Raw genomic sequence first — 21,277 nt, forward strand, 5'->3', positions numbered from 1 at the left:
CCGACGCCGGTTACCGGCACGACACGGATCGCTACCGGTCACACGGGAAATTTCTCATCGTGGGCTTTATTTTAACTGGTTTGTGACCAGGGGGAGATGTATTGGGCTGCTGACCACACGAGGGCTGACATGTGCGTGTGCACAAGCGTAAATCTATCACACCAAACCAATTCATGTCATCGAGATTCATCAGTCGTTGGGCTCGTCTCAGATTCAGGAGTCATGAGTCTATCCCATGCATGTTAAATCCCCTCACTGTATTACGCTCTACCACTTCTGCTGGGAGGCTGTTCCACTACCACCCACTCCTGTTGTAACGTTTCTCCTGTTCTCTGTTAAATCTCCCAATGTATCCCCCGTGTGAACCACGGGCCGGCTCTACACGCCGCGTTTATCATCATATCCATGCAGAGTATTCACACACAGAGCACCGATCCCCTACTGCCTTAACATACAAAGATGATAAATACACGCCGACGCCGTGACGACACAATAGATCAAGAAACAAAGCCGGGACACCTGTCTTCAAGCAGCTATCAGACATCTATTCCCATCATCCTTCGTGAAGCGAGAGACCCTCGCAGGGGAAGAACACCTAAGGGGCTGCTGCCCGACCACAGATTTACCAATACAATGAGGCTTCATGTTAGCATCCATGTCACAGCACACGGGGTTCACACGCACACGCTTCCCTCGGGGGGGGCACATACCTCCTCCAGCACGGTGACCGAGTTCCGGCAGCTCTGCAGCCTGGTGGTGAAGCTGGACGTCGTCGGGGAATTATAGTCCTCGGTGGTCTCGGAAATAAACTCCGACACGGTGATCTGATCCGGCATCCTGGCCATGGGGAGAAAAAAACACGGGCACGTGAAACGAGGAGCGGCGGTCCGGAGCAGGGGGGGCGGGGAGCGAGGGAGAGAGAGACGGGGACAACAAGAACTCAACAATGCATCGCACACAACGGACACGGGAGGAGAGAGCAACAACACGCCACGAGCACACCGGCCACACATGATCAGCCGCCGGGGAGGAAAAATCAGATCTCTTTATTACATTTTATTGTTCGATCCGGAGACAAAATCAGCTTAAAAGACAAAGAAAAGATATAAAGATTCCGCCATCTCCCCGTGTAACAAACTGACACATGAACATTCCACCGCGGCGTCACACGCTCACGTATTAAACATATCTATCACACTCATACGTGTAGCAATCCACGGAACACGGGATTCCGTATCCAGACACACGGATGCGGGAGGGAGAAAAGGGGTATGCAGCCCGGCACGCGTGGGGTTAACGGCTGCCGAGCATGCTTTATGTGACGGACGCTCTTTTAGTACAAAGAGACAAAGGTGACGTGAGCCGCTTCCCGTGTGCGGGGCCCACACGTATGATGCCGGAGTCCCGTGCCGATATGCTTATGAAAGTTTGCGTAACGCGAGGATCCAAATGAATCCCAGACCCGGCCAGCTAAGCACAACCATGTGTGCCTCATCTACATGTCACGCGCATACATGGCAGCGTGCCGATAGACACGCCAGAAGGTAACGGACAACCGAAACGCCAAAAACACAGGCTGCCGCACATGCAACATACGAGACGCCGCGTGACAGGCACCCCACTGCGTACACACGCATAGCTAGTGTAAACGGTGATATGTATGTATATATGTGCATGGATACGCACATACCTGCATGCATGTGTACATACAACAGCGCCACGGAATCTGCAGGCGCTATAAACATTTAATGTAATGTAATATGCGCACATATGTACACGCGTGTCTCTATGTGCTGGTCTCTCTGCCAACGTGAACACGTAATAAATGTATGTCCGATGCCAGCCGGTAACCTGCCCCAGAGGGGGTATTTCTGCACTTACTGCCACCCCTGATTGTATCCCCACCCGTACTCTACTACTACTTAGACTGTAAGCTCTGCGGGTCAGGGTGCTCCTCTCCTAATGTATTCATACCCACCGTACCCAACATGTAGACCACAACACAGCACTAATTATTCCTCCCCTGTATCATACTGTACAGTGATAAGTACATCTACAAGCACTCCGTAATTATACACACATACCACTACGTGCCAACACGCGTGTAGCTGCACTGTTGGCATATATACACGGCTAATGTATCCGCATTACTGGAATGCCCTTATGGCGCACACACACACGCCTATTCACACGCCTAGACACAGGTACATCTACATACAGAGGTCATACACAGGACAATGGCATGTATCAGTGAAGTAGCAAAAGCACACATGTTCCAACGCACGCCTATACATCACATCCTGATGGGTATCTTATGTATGTGTGCTACTGGAAATATAACACGCATACAGACATACATGATGAACCCGTGTCACAGCAGAACACATCCAAGTACATGATGCAGACAGGACCTGTGACAGCTGGATGGCAAACATATTAAACATACAGAGAAAGCGGATATCACATGTTACGCACACACAGTGTACATATCAAACACATGTTACATGCATGCAAAAAACATTGGAAATAGCCGCATAGCATGTATACATGTCAGACAGACAAAATGCAAATGGACACACGTAACATGCGTGTAAAGTAATCACATAGGGTATAAGGCGACACACACGATATTCATACTGATGCTGCACACATAACATGTGACACATACATGTTTATCATATGCACGGTACCCTTATGCTGCATGATCTGTACTGTGAGACACACACGTCAGTCACACACATGTAGGACACACACACATGTCAGGCAGAGGGTGACATACATGTCAGTGGCTGCTGCTCCCTCGCAGTCAGTGTCCGCCTCCTCCCGCTCCGTATAGCCGGTACAGTGCTGAGTATATGATCCGCTTTAACCCGCTGCCTGCCTCATGCCCTCCGGGAGCCGGACCATCCCCAACCGAGCAGGCAGGCAGGCGGCGCCCCGGGTTCCGTGCGTGTGAGAGGAGAGGCCGCCCCGGGCTGTGTGAGTGCGAAGAGCCGCCGCTGTCTGCTGGGAGTCCCGGCGATGGCGTCCTCAGGGTCTGCCGCCTGCCTGACCGGGAGCGCGCACCGCGGGAACCAACGCACCGGGCGCGCGCACCGCGACACACAGGGGGCAAGCGCCGCACTCGCGCGCGCAGCTAGAGGTGAGAGCTCGGGGAAGCGCGTTCCCGAGCAGCTCATTCCCTCTCAGCTCACATACGCACTGCAGAAGCCCTGCGCCGGCCCTGTACCCGCACTGTACCGGCCCTGTACCGGCCCTGTACCCAGGCTGAACGGGCACTGCAGCAGCGCTACATGCACCTAGGTTGCACGCAGATTATACCAGCCCTGCACGGACGGGCACTGCACCAACACTGCACATGCAGACTGGGCAATACACCAACACTGCACCAGCCCTGCACCAACACTGCACCTACCACTGCATCCAGGTTACACCAGCCATGTACCCACCACTACATGAGCACTGCACCAACACCGCGTCCACCGCTGCATGAGGCACCGTACCGGGCGGGCAGCACAGGCCATATACCAGCTAATGCCAGGCACAGCGCCCGGCATACACCAACATACATGAACCCAGCTCGAGGACCACGCCAACACGTCAGAAGCCCAGAGCTTTCTGTATTATAAATGTACCCGGATCGGTGGGCACAGGGCGCAGTACACCGGCAGTATACCCAGACCGGTGGGCACAGCGGGGAGTACACCAGCAGTATACCCTGACCAGTGGGCTCAGGGCACAGTACACCGGCAGTATACCCGCACAGGTGCGCTCAGGGCGCAGTACACCGGCAGTATACCCGCTCCGGTGGGCACAGTACACCGGCAGTATACCCACAATGGTAGGCTCAGGGCGCAGTACACCGGCAGTATACCCGCTCCGGTGGGCACAGGGCACAGTACACCAGCAGTATACCCGGACCGGTGGGCACAGGGCGCAGTACACCAGCAGTACGCCCGAACCGGTGGGCACAGCGGGGAGTACACCAGCATGGATACATACTCTGGGTATGGCAGCTGATCCCATCCACGTTCTGCTGTAGAGTTTTTTCTCCCCGATATATATATATATATACTGCAGGCATTAACACCCTAAAGGGGCGAGTCAGCCATCTTTACTCCTTAATATGATATCTGAGGGTGTCCCCTTTGAAAATATTTGGGGGGATTCTGCACAGGACCCCCAGCTATTTCCCGTGCCGGAGATACACTTGGCTGCACACGTCGTTACACGTGATATACTTCCCTCCGGTGCTCAACAGACCCCGTGTGCATGCGCAGAAAACACTGCCATAGATCTTAACAGGATCACTTTCCTGCCGCACAATCATTAGACCATGGAGGAGGCGGGCAGCTGCAGCTTCTACCTAAGGAATGTGCATGAATGTGCTGAGAAAGAGCTTTAATGCGGTTGTCTCTGTAAACCACTGGAACAGCCGGATTACTCCAGGGCCCCGGTGCTCCGGCAGGTCCATACCCCTCACCTGCCCCGCGAAGCGGTGGTCCGTTGGGGTCCCGCAGCTATCGTCCTCCCTCACTGTGCAGAACGCGGACGACTACATCAGCAGCAGAGGACTCGGCGGTCACCGCTTCAAAAGATTTAAAGGGGAGCAGGCGCTGTAATGAAAAGCCAGTAGGATGCCGGGCGAGATGTCACCGGCGAGGCGTCATTTAGAATACCGTGCCCCAGTCCTACAGACAGAAGTAAATTACGCCAAGCAAGGGCCACAGGTGCAGTGTGTGACGCACCTGGCCGCCGTACCTGGGAGCCTCCAGCTCCCCGGGGCCCCTCCCTCTTCGGCTAATGCAATGGTGTTGGTGGGTGGAGCCATCATCGGTGGGCAGAGCTGATGGCATTGGTGGGCGGGGCTGGCCCCAACTGCTTCATATGCCCACTGGTAGTGGCAGGGGAAAATGGCAGTGGGCGGGGAGTGGGGTATCTATAAATGCCACTCCCATGGGCAAAACCCGGAGCGTTCCCAGGTACGCCAGCCACCTCGTGGCCCTAAACCCCAATGAGTAGGGGCACAGCACGTTGCCCACTCAAGGGAGATCAGAGGTTCTTCCCAAACGGCTTATGACAGGTAGCTCTGCAGGACAGTGCCTGACTATCAGGACTAGAAACAGGACTGTTGGCAGGTATGAAATCTATATTATATATATATACAGCCCCCAGAATCATGAGCTTATCCGTAAAAATTAAATATTTAAACAGCGACAGGAGGTGCCAAGCGCCTCGCCACAAATCCAGTTACATCGGCACGAGGACAAAGGGCGCGCCGAAGCCAGGGGCCGGCGAGCGATATCCGGTTACGAGCCGGGGCAGTCATGCCTTTCAGTGAACCCATGCAGAACACGTCTCTCATTAGCCGTCTCTCAGAGCCGGAAGGCCGTCTCGTGCCAGAGACCGCAGCCATCGCATCAGCAAACTCTCCGCTTCACCCGCCGCGAAGCAACGAACGCGCTCGGCACCGCGCCTCTCCTTCATCAGCCGGGAAATCGGACGAGGACTCGGGAATCACCACGTCCTAAAGCCTTTCAAGGGGCAATAAGGGAATAAGCGATATATATATATATACATACTGTACATATATATATATATTAAAGGTGCCACATAATCTGCAGTATTATCAATAATAAAATAAAAAGGGCGTTTTACTCACTAATTAGATTCATAAAGACTTTCCCTTTAAATAACTTTTACCCTCCGTGGGTACAAACACTAGTGGGAAGGGGCAAGTGGATCTGAAAATACTCAATATCCGGATTCCCGTTAGAGCATCCACTGATAACACCGTTATAGCATAATCACGGCATTTTATTACGGCTGTTTATGTAGCAATAAAGAAGAAATTTGGTGAAAGATGATACCTTTATTGAGTGAAGGATAGTAGATTGCAAGCTTTCAAGGCCACCCGAGTCTCTTCTCCAGGCATATTATTTGATGGCGTACAATATACAAGAAGGGACCTAGATTGTCTTGAAAGCTTGCAATCTATTAGGCGATGAAGGCATCAGGTTTGCCGAATTTGCTCTTTCTCCGGCTAACGGTGCAATTCTATACAGGTATCGATAATCCGCCAGGTCTCCTTAGTCTCGTCCTTCGGTGACTTCGATTCCAACAGATGGTGTATTGACTTGTGTGTTAACATTAGTAATCGGATCCAACCTCCTGCTTGCTGCGTCATCCTTCTGCCCCCCGCAGCACACTTTAATGAATCACCCCCTCTCCTAAAATTTTTCCTACAATATTATCTGATATATTGTCACATTTATTATTAAATGTATATAATTATTATAAATATATTATTATAAATATATTATTATGTATATATTATATATATTTATTATATTAGAATTGATTTACATCTTCTGTGCTTTATAATGAGTTGGACAAAAGTTATGTTGAAACCTGTTACTAACATGAAAAACTGCGAAGTTAGAGCAACATACAAGAGTATAGATTTTTATTAATTTATTTTAACTTTATTAATTAAAGCCAAGTTCTTGTCGATGGTATTTCTTCCTTTCACTCATAAAAGACTCCATGTCATTGGTGCATGATGTGCAATATCGCTTTACTCACAGAGGCAGAAAACTAATAATATATGTGATATAACATATATGATGCACACGCATATGCCATGACCCCATTGTTGCCTTCATGCTTCCTCTATTTTGACCCAGCCAAGGAAGTCTTATGCGCTCAGCTTGGGTTCCTCCTGAGAACCTGGTGTTGGTTGTGGGATGGCTGACCTCCGCTGTTGACCTTCTCTGTTTGCCGCCTGCCCTGACCCAATTGCATTATATTATATCGGTCCTCTGATCATTTGGTATCTCGTATTTGGGTTTTCTTTAAATAGTTTATATCTTGCATCGCCAATGGGGTCCAGCTCCAAGCAATATTGTGACATCGCTGGAAGTCAAGTAGGTTCTGATGAAGGGACTTGCACAGAAACATAGAATTTGACGGTAGATCAGACCCATTTCCCCCATCTAGTCTGCCCATTTTTTCCTGATTCCTGTAAAATTCAAGAGGGTTGTGGTCAGACCCAACACGGCATGGTCAGGGCAGGATCACCCACCATATCAACGGCACAGACCTTCACTGACTCTACAGCTGCTTGGAATGGTCAGGGGAGATCAGAGAAGATAAAAAAGCAGGGCAGCTGTTGGGGACAATGTCCGAAAAACCAAGACTGTCCCGCGAAAACCGGGACTCTTGGGAGGAACGCTCTTGGGAGGAACGCTAATGAGAGACTCAAACTCCACCGCAACTTTAAGCAAAGAGATGACCGAGCACAGTTAGTTATATCGGCAACTCAGCTGGAATGTTAGTGAATAGACCGGTTTAATACTTGGACTTAATACAAATTATTACAGCTTTGATTAAAATATTTTTTGACTCAAAAATGGAAATGGATTCTAATCATTATTTACATTCAGGCTTCGGTTTTCGGCACAAAAGGGTATTTTTTTTGCACTTCAGGTTAATTTGTAGCTAAATTGAAACGTTTCTAAAGCGCGTGTCGTCGTTTCCACTGCCGGCCGGGATTATGTTAGCGCTAATGAATTCCCTGCCGCTAGCGAAACGGAAATGCACCTGGATTTAACGACCTACCGATCCCCCGACACCGCGTCCCGGGGGTAACGGCTCGCATTAATCCAACGCCAAGGCGAAACCGGCAGGGAGTCGCTTACCGCAGAATGAAATAACTACCTGCTGCTGCACTGCAGCAATAAATGTTATTAATATGTTTTACTTAATGCTTAACATCCAATTAATATCAACGGATAATAAACGCAAGGAAGAGGAGGGTCGCGACGGTCTTCCACAATCAGCTACAGAATCCCGCGTAAATTATACCAGCGAGTCCCAGTTAACGAGGAAGACGATTTATTCATTCCCGCTCCTTAATACGATCATCCAGCCAGCTCCTTCATTTTTTATTTGATAAATTGGATAAATTACGTTTTTTTCCCCATCCATAGTGTGAATGAATGTTGGTTCTGGTTATCCGACGCCCTATCGTTTCTTGGTGTGGTCGTTGTGAATCATTTGTCACCCGCAACATCCATCGGAACCAATTCAACGGAAGCTGCTTTTCATTGTCTTTAAGATTCCAAATGAATGAAGAGCAGATACAATGTATCTTTGTCTTTTATTTCTGCCGTGCTATTGTGGGTGTAAATGTCCCGTGTGCTGTAGATGAATGCCAGAACCTGGTCCCATAAAAAGTCAGACTATCCATCTCCAAGTCGGGGTGATCCCACACAGTCTCCATCATGGGCGTATGTATATCTCCCTGACTTCACGTGAGATGGTCCCCATTCTTCTACTTTTGCTGCCATTGAGGATCATTGGATGTTTGGGGCAGCTCAGATCTCAATCACAGGTCCCATGTGACCTCTTGGTCACACACTGAAGCTGTGCGTCGGGATATGACATCATATGTATGTCACTACATTGAAAAGAGTAAGGTAGGTTGATTGCCTTGCCCTGGCCTCAGCCCTAGCCCACCACCAACCCGCCACTACCCCCAACGAACACGTCGTGTAAAATGTTGGGGAATGATGTATGTAACCTCTTTAATGCTAGCGTGAAAGCCTTCCGTTCTATAAACAGCACTGGTGGTGTCTGGGTCTTCCATTAATATTTTAGATTGTTTTTACACTTCTCCATAGGTGCAACGATAAAGATAGAGTTAATTAATAAAGATTTAAGAGTTAATTAATATCCACCTACCCCTTCAAAAAAAAATAGAAAAAGCACAAAAAGAGCATTAACACAGCTTGGGAAAGAAATCTTTAACCACGGGGTCGATCAGCTCATGTCGTGACCCTCCTTTTCCTCAGTACTAAAAGGGTTAATAGAAATTTCAACATCATTTTGTTCAGCCAAAAACCATAAAAAAACAACTTTCTTGTTCTTTTTGCATTTTTGGCAGGAAATCCTGCGATTTATCCCTGAAAGCGAACGCAGGTTTTAATGTATATAACATGTGAAGGTATTTATCTCGGGGATAACGCTGGGTGGATCATTTTTAAGGAAGAACCGTGGAATATCGGATCTGGTCACCTATTGGAGGCTCGGAGGGATGTCCTAACTAACAGGTGCATGGCACTGTTTCCACTTCAGTAGCACATGCGCATATGACACGATAATGAGTGTTTTAACCCCTTAAGGACAATGGGCAGTCCCTAAACCCATTGAAAACAATGCATTTTGAGCCCGTACATGTACGGCCTTTGTCATTAAGGGGTTAATATATAAAAAAAAAATTTTAACGGTTGCGATTTGTAAGTAAAAAAAACAAGTAGAAAGACAAGTCACATGTTTAATTCTCTGACTCATTTCCTGTAATTTCCGTTTTGTTCGCGTTGTAAGAAATTGAAACCTATAATGTCCACAAGGCCAGCTGCTTCCTGCACCTCCAACACCTCAATCCAAAAACCCCGTGACACCCAAAGCGACCGGCGCTGATGCTCAAATCTTCTGCCCTTGGCACCCAAGCAAGGCCGGAAGTCTCTCTCAGTGCTCTCTGGGGACGCTAATCTTTCATAATACCCCTCTCTTCCGGCATTTCATTCAAGTAACTTTGTATCCTTTTTTAAAATACATTTTAATACTCATTAATAAAGTTTGGGGTCACTTAGAAAAAAGCAGATTTGTCCATTAAAATAACATGAAATAGATCAGAAATCCAGCGCAGACGGGGTTAATGTTGTAAACGACTATTGTAGCTGGAAACGGGTGATTTTTTATGGAATCTCTTCGTAGGCGTACAGAGGCCCTTTATCACTCCCATCACTCCTGTGTTCCAATGGCCCTTTATCACTCCCATCACTCCTGTGTTCCAATGGCCCTTTATCACTCCCATCACTCCTGTGTTCCAATGACCCTTTATCACTCCCATCACTCCTGTGTTCCAATGGCCCTTTATCACTCCCATCACTCCTGTGTTCCAATGGCCCTTTATCACTCCCATCACTCCTGTGTTCCAATGGCCCCTCATCACTCCTGTGTTCCAATGGCCCTTTATCACTCCCATCACTCCTGTGTTCCAATGGCACATTGTGTTCGCTGATCCAATTTGTTTAAAAGGCTAATGGATGGTTAGAAACCCTTTTACAATTATGTTACAGAAATGTCCTTGTTTTCCATGAAATCAGCAAAGGGTGACATCTCGCTGTTACAGAGAGGACCACAAATCTACCATGGAAATGAACAGCCAGACACAGACAGGAACACCACGCTTTACGATTGAAATAGCACCACCTACTGGTGAGCCACAGACCTCCAGCTCTTTAGAATGTTGGAAGCTGAAATGGGTTTAGCTGATAAATGTAGCAATAAGAACCGCCACAAAGGACAGATAATAATACATTCCCAAAGGGCGAAATGATAAAACATAAAGGGGAGTGATACATTCAGCATTTTTCCCCAGAGATATTTCAGATTTTAGAGTCAGCTTGGTCAGCTTTTGTATGATTCGCTAGGATGACGACGTACTCCGACAGCACGTGGAGACATTTTCTTAAAACAGCAGTTATTGTTACTTATTGATTTATATTGGCGGTCATATCGAGTAATGCATCACAGAAAAACGGACAACAAAAGGTAAGGAGGGCCCTGCTCAAAAGACCTTACAATTTAGTTCGTAGCTGCCCTGTTTGCTACAGACAAGGGTGGGCCGGTAACATTCATCCTGGGTTGGGGGTAAATCTGGTCAGACAGCCCAATAATAAGCCAAACCAAAGCACATTTGGAAGACAAAATGCCCAATGTGTAAAAAAAAACAGTCTCATTCAATTCAGAATGCATAACGCACATAGAGAGAGCACAGAAAGGATCAAGTAAATTGTTACTAAACCCTCTGTTAGCCTAGTAGGTGGAACTGCAAGTAAGACTCACAAGACTCCAGGCAGTGGCCCAGAATCTTTAAATCAGCAGTTGCCCTCCTTGCCCGCCCTCCCCTGGTTCCTCATGCACAGATTGGGAGGTCAATATACCATTCACTCCCCACCTGGAACCATCTCTCGGGTGAGTTCTGGTCACATGCACCTCACCCAAGGTCGTAATGGATGTTCAGAATTGGCTAATCGTATAATAATATTAATGATGGATCATTCCCGTGATGATGATATATTGTTACTACTTGTTTGTTCCGTCGTTCGATATGACTGCCCGGTGTCACAACGTACCCCGTACCACAACATCGGCCGCAAAAGTCTGCTTATAAATTATGTGTAAGAGAATACATAAAGGGAATGATTCATTAGAAAAGGACCTGCTCTTTCTGGCAGAACCCGAATCCCCGCAGTATTCCTGTTCCCCTGCAGTCATCTGCTGAATCACGATCTAAATGAACGTCGCAGAGGATGAGGCGGCTTCTCTGGAGACCTCTTTGGCTCAGTACGTGTAAAATACACAATGTACATGCACGGCATGGAGCGCTCTTAACGTCTTAATATCAGAGCTTATGTTTCATGTTACCCACAATGTCAACTCTAAGTGGGAGTATCGATTGTTGCATCACGTCCTTGTTTTGGCAAATTACTTAAATTGAATAAAACTATAGATGTTGTAATACTTCATCTCCAGACGGCGTTGAGGCTTCGCTGCTACAGGAGAGTTCCTGGACCATTTGAAGCCTTTATGGAGAGTTACGTCTGGAGCAACGTATAACACAGTTCACGAAACCAAGTCCCTCTTGTGGTGTCACCTCAACCACTGCCACCAAGAGGAAGAAACCTCAGGTTGGAGCTATCCATGGAACTTGAAGATCTGCCAAGTATGATATGTTTATGATTCCATCGGTGGGATGAAATGGAATGTTACTCGCTATATGATTAATACGCGAGAGACCGTCAGGTGGAAGTAGAAGAAGACACTTAAAGTGAAGAACAGGCCAAGGTTTAGATGCAGGAGAAGACAACATGAAGATAAGGTCAGGGCTGTTGACAGACAAAAATAAAGGTAATAAATGGTCCGGTTTGGGAGCAGAAACAGCAGCAGAACTTCCTAACTGCCCAAGGGAAGGTAGAATTGCACTAAAGATATCTGACACTCGGACAGACCACGATATCTTTGGGTCCACGTTTTTTTATGCTTCTCCCATTAACATCTTGGAATATTTTTAAAACTCGCCCATTAGCAAACTATTCTTGCGAGCCGCAACAGTCTGAGTATTGCTGTTATGCCTTAAAAATATTAACGTTCAGGTCTCCCCAGTTCCAGCCCTTTTTTCCATAAAAACGGGCAGAATTCATGTTTGGTTATGCCGGCTTGTCACGCATATCGGGGTCTGTCGTGGTGTCATTGAGATCCCGTGATTAGGACGTCCTCGGCAAAGGGATCAATCGGAGCAAAAATAGTCATCGAGTGAAAATGTTGAAAAGTGGTCTTATCGCCATAGCAACCATCGGAATGGCCAATCAGCCGGAACACTCCATTGGTTTCTGCAGCCATAAGACTTTTTCATACGCAGGGTCCGAATATATTGCCCCCAAGCGTCACAAATTTTACGCGGCCGGGCTGGATTTGAGCACAAATCAAATGTACACAACCACATTGATCTCACATAAAAACGCTACTCACCGAGTCCATAATGAGTCTCTTGACGAAAAACTGGAGAGCCTTGAGGCGGAAGATCTCATGACTCCGCTAAAACCGTCGAAATATCACCTGCGGAAATTAAAAGAGAGGCTCGTTTCACAATAATACCGAACGAGAGCAATTAACTGCTTTTCAAGGGCTGGTCCTTATAGACCGAGCGGCAGAATTATGGGAACTTAATTACACAGAAATGGGTTATAATTATTTTTCTCTATCTTGTTTAAAATCTCGGTCCAATCTCACGGAGAGCAGGTCTAGATTTTAGGGTTTATACCCTATACAGGTAACGGACGTGACTATATACAAGCCAATCGAACAATATGTATGATCTTACTAAAAAAAAGGATATTATAGTATAAATGTATCCATTGTGTCCTATACAGATTGTGTCTCGTAGGGCACCGGACGCCCTGGCCAGCCACTCGGACCACCTATGGTTGGCGCACATGCCTACCTGGGAACTCTCCAGGTTTGACCAGAGTCTCCAGGTCAGTTTCTCCATTCCCGCTTTTACGTGGCATTGTGACCCAATGACGGCTGTGAATTTGTAAGAAGACACATATATATTTTCGGGAGAACTCTGTGAACCCCCTCACCCCCAACAATCATTGCAAGCTTCTAAGAAAGAAGGGGCATCAGGGGAGGACGGAGAGACAGAAGGGTGTGTGTCCGAAAGTGGGACTGTACCTCCTATAGAGGGACACTTGGAAGGTACGATGTTGGGGATTTGGGTACAAACGAGCTTATCTCTCCCAAAAGAGGGGGGCTTATGAGATACACTTCTTTGAAGGGTCCCCTGCCCCAGAGAGCCCACTCCTTAGGATGTGCAGGGGGAGCAACCTAGCTCTGTCCGCCCGTGTGTATGGCCCCCCCCATACTGACGCTTATCCATCAGCTTCTTTCAAGCAAGATATGAAAGGTTTTACAATTTTTTTTCAAAATGTCTTTTTTTCCCCCATTATAGAAATGGGGCCTAAAGAAGGCGTTCCAAAAACACAATTTTTTTTTTAATTTCCTGCACCCTGTACGGCGGGGGCTTTTGTCACGCCACTGAATCTGTGGTTAGATATGAATAGGAGAGGTTCCTATCCTGCACTGAGACGCATACATCCCAAGTGTCCCTCATTAGGAGGCACAGTCCCCCTTTGGGAACTAAATCACTTTATCTCTCTTTCCTCCCCTGATGCCTTTCCTAGAAGCTCAGAATATTTTCTGGATATCAGCGTTCTATGTGCATTTAAACCGTAGAAACTGTGTTCAGAAATGAAATTGGATGAATAAAATATATCCTTCTTCTGAATGCGTTGTCCTGTTATGTAAATAACTATTAACAGGTCACAAAGTCACCTAAAAAATGTCGGTGGAGACCTGACCCTGGCCTGACCTATAACCACAGACCCTAAAACCAGTGTCCCTCGTGATCATTTCAACTGTTGGGCGATATGGAGACGGCTCTATGTAGACAGAACGATGAGGCTCGGGTAATTCCCACCCTGTGCTGCGCTCATATGTCCTTGAGGGCCGGTATTAGAGCCGTTTGGTAGACACAGTTGGAGGATCGCTACATAGTACCTTAACGATGGGCTATTAAAGGGTTAATATTTCAAGAGGCAGAATTCCTCTTTGGGAAACTTTCATGAATTGAGAGCAGGACTGTTTTCAGACATGCCCATGTACACATGGTGTATTTTATTTCACTCGCTGTAGATGCCCATTCCTGGGAGTTGAACCCAGAATCTCTTGGTGAATCCCTATTTCCTTGGGTCTCCGGGTCAGTTTCTTCTTCCTCCAGGAAAGGATGCAGTGATTGGCCACACCCGCTCCCCCTATTCCCCCTATCTGGGACTAGCCCCGCCCTATATGCCTGACTAAGCCCCGCCCCTTTTGTGAAGCCACTCCTTAGAAGGGGAAGAGCTCTGGATAGCCTAGAAATTCCCATGTATGAAAATCGCCTTAAAATACATCACTTAGGTTCATTTTTGATTAAACAGAATAATAAATCTAAGCCCTACCCAGCCACATACTATTATTTTAGCTTTATTGCATGTAAAGCCACTGGTGCGCTTAAGGATTTTACGCTTCGTTTACACCACGACTGGATCCTTCCTATGTTTTTTTAAAGCATTTGAATCATTGAGATTGGCGAAGCAAACCGATAAGGTGCCAGCGTGAGCCGCGTCTCTCACAGAGAGAGGCTTTGCAGATTCCAATATTTTGGTAAATCACAAAAAAATAATTTTTAAATACAGCTTGATCGCCCCATAAATATTATAGCGGGATCCCGAATAAGGTGCTAGAGATGGGAAGTAACTTTAGGAGAGTGTCCAATAAAAAGGACAGGCGTCATTAAGAAAATGACATCTAAGCAGAGTAGACCAAGTAGTTTAATCCAAGTATAATCAGGTTATTCGGTATTACGCAATACGCTTTACTGAGCCGATATAAAGGAGCGCGCTGTTTATTCACAGGGGTCCGTCGGGGGTCTTTCGGTAACGAGCCTGTAATGGATGCGCAATAGCTGAAAAACTCTGGATGAAAAATGAATTATATATAACAAGAATATGCAGATTTATACAGAATCCAGCATTGGTAAATATGATATTTTTGTGTGGGTGATATTTAAGGATTACATTTTGCTGTTTCGAGTTATTAATCTTTTTTTTGGAACAAAGACAAAATACTACAAATTCCCCTCTAATTTTTGTTTTCTTATAGAACAATTTGGCAACAATAATGGACGTGAGATAAGGAGCACCGGCGGGTTCTGGAGCATCGTGTAAAGAGCTGATGATTATGGTCCAGTGTTGGAATAGCGGTTCTTTCTTTGTTGAGAAAACTCTAGAAAACTCCAATCCCTCCAGAAAACTCATAGGTAACCAATAACCATCCGATCACCAAAATCTCTCTCTTCAAAAAAAACACTGATGTTAACCATATGATCCCAGAATCTCTCCAGAAAAGTAATCCCCCCAAACAACTCATAAGCAACCAATAACCATCCGATCACCGAAAAAAAACTGATGATCTGGCCCAGAATCTCTCCAGAAAACTCATACGTAACCAATAAGGATCTCATCACCAGAATCACAAAAAAACACCAAATTCGCCAATAACCATGTGATCCCACAGAATGTCTCCAGAAAACCCAGAAGTAACCAATAGCCATCTGCTCTCCATCAACCAACATTATTGTATTAACCACTTCTGCCTGGAGGCAGTGCCCTTTATCTACCACGTCTCAGTAAAATAAGTACCTTTTTTTCTTTTAAAATATCTAAAACAAACCCATTTGCATACTTCCTCGTCTCTAAGAACAGTTTCTAGCGTTATCACACGCACACGCCGCTCCCTATTTGCTTTGATTTTTGTTGAATTTCAGGGATTATAGCGGATTTCTAACGTTCTAATTCCACCCCGTGGCTTTTTTTTTAGGCCAATGGGGGTCATCTAAGGAAAACTTACCTGTGAATAGCGAACACCTTGATCCACCTGCAGTACTTGCCGAGAATATTCTGCCTTTCCTACAGTTCACAATTCCAAATATTCCACCTCAATGTAAATATTCCACAGGTAAGCGGGAGGTCGGATAGATGTATGTGTGTTTGTGTATATATATATATGTAAGCATGGATGTGAGCAGGTGTAGGTGTGTGTGAGCATGTATGTGTAATTGGGGCGAGATGGAGTGTGTGTTAGTGAGTATGAGTAGGTGTGTGTAAGTGTATTTACATATGGTGTATGTTGGAGGGGGGGCAAGGGGCAAAGAAGGCACAGAAGTTGGGGGCCCCGGGGCCATTTCCACACCAGGGCCCTGTGTTTTCTAGTTACGCCCCTGCAATGGCCATACAACTTGTCTGCCAAATACGCGCCCAGCAATGAAAGGGTTAATATCGGTAGAATCTCAGCTTCTGCCGCTTTAATGTTCTTGGGGGTAACTTACAGAGAAGTCTTGCCTACACATGAATCGGGGGGGGGGCTAGTATACGAGTCTCGCTCCCGCGCATGGAGAACGGGTAGGAGCGCAAATGTGTTTTTAATCTTTTTTTTTTTTTTTTTTGCAGAAAGCTGGAATTTCAGCCAATTTTTGTTTAACTGTTAAACTCCTGTTGTTTTAAAGAGTCTGGAAGGCAGCAAAGCAGTAAAATCCCCAGCTCCAAACATTGATCTAACGTTTCCAGCTGTCTGACTTCTGCTCCGGCCTCCTTTCATCTGGACTCCTCTATGTAAATCTTCCCACCCTCCCTCGCGCATGAAATGTTTTATTAATTAAAGAGAGAGAGGGAGAGAAGGAGAGAGAGAGAGAGAGAGAGAGAGAGAGAGAGAGAGAGAGAGAGAGAGAGAGAGAGAGAGAGAGAGAGAGAGAGAGAGAGAGAGAGAGAGAGAGAGAGAGAGAGAGAGAGAGAGAGAGAGAGAGAGAGAGAGAGAGAGAGAGAGAGAGAGAGAGAGAGAGAGAGAGAAAGGATATAGTTACATGTAGCAAGTTAAAGAAAAGAGTTACAAACAAAAGAGCAGAAAAGGACTTCCTCTGTTCTTGGTTTTCCTGGCTAGCATTTCCTGCCCTGACGCATCGCCGCACAGTTCTATGCGCTAATATTATCTCAAAACGCTCCTTTCATCCATTCATAGATGATTTTTCTAAAATTAGACGCTAAGCATCAGAAGCCTTAACCCCTTCAGTGCCCTGCGCTTTACGCTCCCTATATGAAAGGGTTAAAAAAAAAAAGTGCACCTAAATTACCCTCATTTTAACAAGGAAAGATAAATAATAGAAATAGTTCCAACATAGAACTTATGAAACTTATTTTACTCTACTGAGAGGTTGGTAGCAGCAGAGATTCATAGAGATTAGTAGAGAAGTCCCTAACTCTTCATTATGGATTTTAATTTTAGCGCCCCATGCCCTTACTCTACTAATAAGTGGAGCAGACTCCCAGCTGAAGTGGTAGAGGGTAATACAGGGAGGGTATTAAACAAGCATGGGATAGACATACTGCTCTTGAATCTAAGACGAGACCAACGACTGATTAAGGTCTGTGTCTCAGTCTCCAAAGAATTCCTAGTAGAAAACATTGCAGACATCCCTGCTTGCACACAGGTGAGCTAACTGAACTCCCTATTATATTGCCCTGCTTTAATGTGTTTTATTAGTATTATATATATATATATATAAATGAAAGCCAAGTATATCAACCACATGTCACATGCCACCAGCCCATATGGCCATCACCATTAAAAACCCTGACACCCGACCTATACACCATTTATAGAAATAATGAAAAGGAGAAGGAGACGTCAACGCAAAATACACCAATAACATAATTTCAAGAATTTGTTGTATGAGCGGCCCCCGGACCTCTCTGTGTAATGCAGGGAGGAGAAAAGCTTGGCTAAGCACTATGGTCAATTACTGCTAATAGATGTGTATGGTAAATGGCTATGGATGATTTGAAAGCCGGGATACACTGTCAGAGAGCTCAATAATAATCCATCATTATGCCTCGAAAACATTAACTCTTTGGGCTTTGCTGAGCTAGACGCTCCAGGGTTAAAAAAAAAAAAAAAAAGAAATAATATATAAATATACAATTAATATACAATAAATAAATAATTTAAATAATAATAATTATATATATATATATATATACTGTATATATGCCAGAACCCACCAATTCAATCAGGCTGTGTGCACATAGAAAAGTCAGTTTAAAACATTAAAAAAAATATATAATTCTGCATTTCAATCAGTATTTTATATATTTTATATATATTTTATATATCACAAGTCGTCGCATGTAACAGTGTATCCAATACGTATCTGAAAATTCCAGTCCCATCAAACATTTAAAACTATCTAAACAAAAGAATTCCCCTTTCTTCACTTTATAATGACTTGCCCCCCCATCTACCTATATCTATTCAGTACCGATTAGCACTTTTTTCTTCTTCTTACAGTAAAAAAAAAAGGACATTTTATCAACCACGCCTTGGCTTGTTAGAAACTTACCAAAATAGGGTCAGAACACAATCCCCTTCCAATTTGACGCCACTGATTTAAACCCATTATTCCATGATATTAGAGGGGAAAAAAACCACATCCGCAAAATCAAGAAGAGGGGTTTCTGCCAATTTGTAATCCCGTAAAAAAAAAAAAGTAATCGAAAATCCTCAATTGTGCAAAATCCAGATCATTCCGAGGATGGACGTCTTTGAATTGCATCCATTGGATGTCCCGTCCTGTGTGCACAGGGGAAGAAAGCAGGAAGGGAAATGAAGCATGTGAGCGGAGAGAGGGAGAGCGAGAGGGAGAGCGAGGGAGAGAGAGATCCTGCTTTTTTGGAAAGCCCTGGGGTCGAAAGCAGGGATTTCAGGAAATCTGCAACAGGAAATGTGAACGCTTCGCACGCATTCCTCATTCGAGAGCATCGAACCCACGTCCTGCTGATTCCGCACAGTCCGTACCGACACGCTATCCGCTCTGCCTTTCAGCAGCCGTGCCTTAATCTATTAAAAAAATACTTCTTATCGCCTCCAAATTCCTAATCTTTCCGGTAGAAAATCCTCATTGTTTTAATTCTTCAATACAGTCGAGCGATCGTATGCATGCAATCCAGATTGTAAGCTCTTGGGAGCAGGACCCCCGTAAACTAATGCGTCGGGTGGTCTTAGTCCGTCGGTTCTGGTTCTGTCAGATCCTTCGAATGTAGGGACTGTGAGAAGCACTCTGGGTGGGTTTGGTGGAGAGGCAACCGCAACCCTTGCCAGGCTACCCCTAAAACAAATCGGGTTGTGAGCTTGGTTTGACCCTTTGGGAATTTGAAGTAAAAGTATTTCTTCGCTTAAAGGGGCATAGAAAGACGGAGCGGCCTTTCAGCAGATGTGGCAGGCGCTGCTACAGAAAGGGTATTTAAACATGCGTGGGGATAGACATACGGTTCTTAAATCTAAAACGAGACCAACGACTTAATAAGATTAAATGAGATTTACTGCCGGGGAAATTAGGCGGATCAAACAGTCCGTATTCAATGGGAATATATAAATAAAAAGTGATTTTAGTGCAAAGATTTCAAAAATGTGTTTTTTTTATTTGCTATAGCAGGCAATACAACGGTCCAATGAGCGGAAACCTTTCATTGGTTTCCATGGCAACAAAACAGCTTTCAAACTTCGTAACAGAATCACTTTCTAAGCATTACCCGGCTGTCTGTTTCTGATTGCCCAAGAATCACTTAAAGGGGCGCTCCGGCCATGAAATGCACTTTTAAGGCATATGATAGCTATGCGGTCCCTTTAGGTTTTTGCGGCGCCCCCCCTTTTCAAAAGCAATGCGGGATTCTTCACCCCCCCCAAGATGTTTTCTGTGCAGAAGACGTTTTCAGCCGAACGCATCTCCATGCACGTGGTATACTTAGCCTGTTTAGACCCTGTGCACATGCGCAGAAAGCGCTCCCATTGGTTCGTCAGACCATATATATATATATATATATATATATACTGTCCCTTTAAGGTATACGGAAAAACAAAACAATATTATACACTGTATGTGAGCTTGCTATCCAGCCTTGGGGTATTTTTACACAACGTTCCTGGCAAGAATGGTGGGTTTATGCTTGTGAGCTTACAATCTAAATGAGATCAGGACTCTGCCTTCCTGCGGTGTACTGTGACATCCTAAACACTGATCAGCAGGCGGGGAGATCAGAGCGAGAAGAAGGGAAGACAAAGTCTCAATAAATGAACAAACCAACAATAAACAAATGGAAAAAAAACTGTTAAAAATAATACACCGGTATTTATAAATAAACAAGTAACACTTTGGAACACCTATGGAATGACATATATTCCGGCGTCGTAGACCCGCGTCTGACAGGGATTGGATGGTTTGTTTGGTTTTTAGGAGAGGCTGCCTATCGGTCAGTGACTGATCAGCAGCACTCTCCCTTCCTTCACTTGAGTATTGATCCAAATTCAAACACAAAACCTACAATGAAGGCTACCCCGCTACACAAAGTTTTTTTAATTGCTTTTAGTAACACATATTTGGCTGTTTTGAAAAACCACATACTTCATGGTTAGCACACCTAAGGGTTAAAAGGGCCCTCTGATGTCATTGTGACATCATAGATCCAGAGACCCTTCAAAGACCCCAACAGGATCTCTCTGCGGTGTACATAGAAGTGTGTATGGGTGTTAGTAATACATTAGAGGCTAACACACATGAATACACACTCACATACATGTAGGAATGTGCTGCATACATTTCAAGGGTTAATATGAGACCCTTCAAACATTAACCCCTAAATGTACAACTCAAACATTCTAATGCAGCGGCTTAATAATGATGGAAACCAAACGGTTCTAAAAATGGTAATTTTTAAATTAACCTGGAGTCTCGGAGCAAACCCCAAAAAAGCCCCCAGGTATGCCTGTATTCAAGCAGGGACTTCGGCTGCATTATAACAGGGAAACAGGCAGCAGTTGGGAAGCTCAGGTATAATGAAGTCAGAATAGAATGAATAAGGAGACAGCTTCAGACGGTGTGACCTCCGAGAATTTGCCCCCTCACCCTGAGACTGGGGTAAGAATGTCCCCAGATATAGACATTATTTTAAGTGATTTTAAACTAATACAGATATCTTTGGACCCTCATGTTTAATTTTTT

At 45.4% G+C, this 21,277-nt stretch overlaps 1 protein-coding gene across 1 annotated transcript in view; it reads right to left on the bottom strand.

The window, feature by feature from the left end:
• Window positions 1–18,686, bottom strand: part of ASAP1 (ArfGAP with SH3 domain, ankyrin repeat and PH domain 1) — a 71,991-nt gene extending 53,305 nt beyond the window's left edge. Inside the window, exons 1-3 of the mRNA XM_053466714.1 lie at window positions 18,623–18,686; window positions 12,601–12,687; window positions 711–837 (exon numbers count right to left, since the gene is read on the bottom strand). Coding sequence (XP_053322689.1) covers window positions 711–837; window positions 12,601–12,659 — 186 coding nt within the window. The 5' untranslated portion in view covers window positions 12,660–12,687; window positions 18,623–18,686. The remainder of the gene's footprint in view (window positions 1–710; window positions 838–12,600; window positions 12,688–18,622) is intronic.
• Between the last annotated feature and the right edge of the window lie 2,591 nt (window positions 18,687–21,277).

The sequence above is a fragment of the Spea bombifrons genome, chromosome 5 (assembly GCF_027358695.1).
Source record: "Spea bombifrons isolate aSpeBom1 chromosome 5, aSpeBom1.2.pri, whole genome shotgun sequence".
Taxonomy (NCBI): Eukaryota; Metazoa; Chordata; class Amphibia; order Anura; family Pelobatidae; genus Spea; species Spea bombifrons.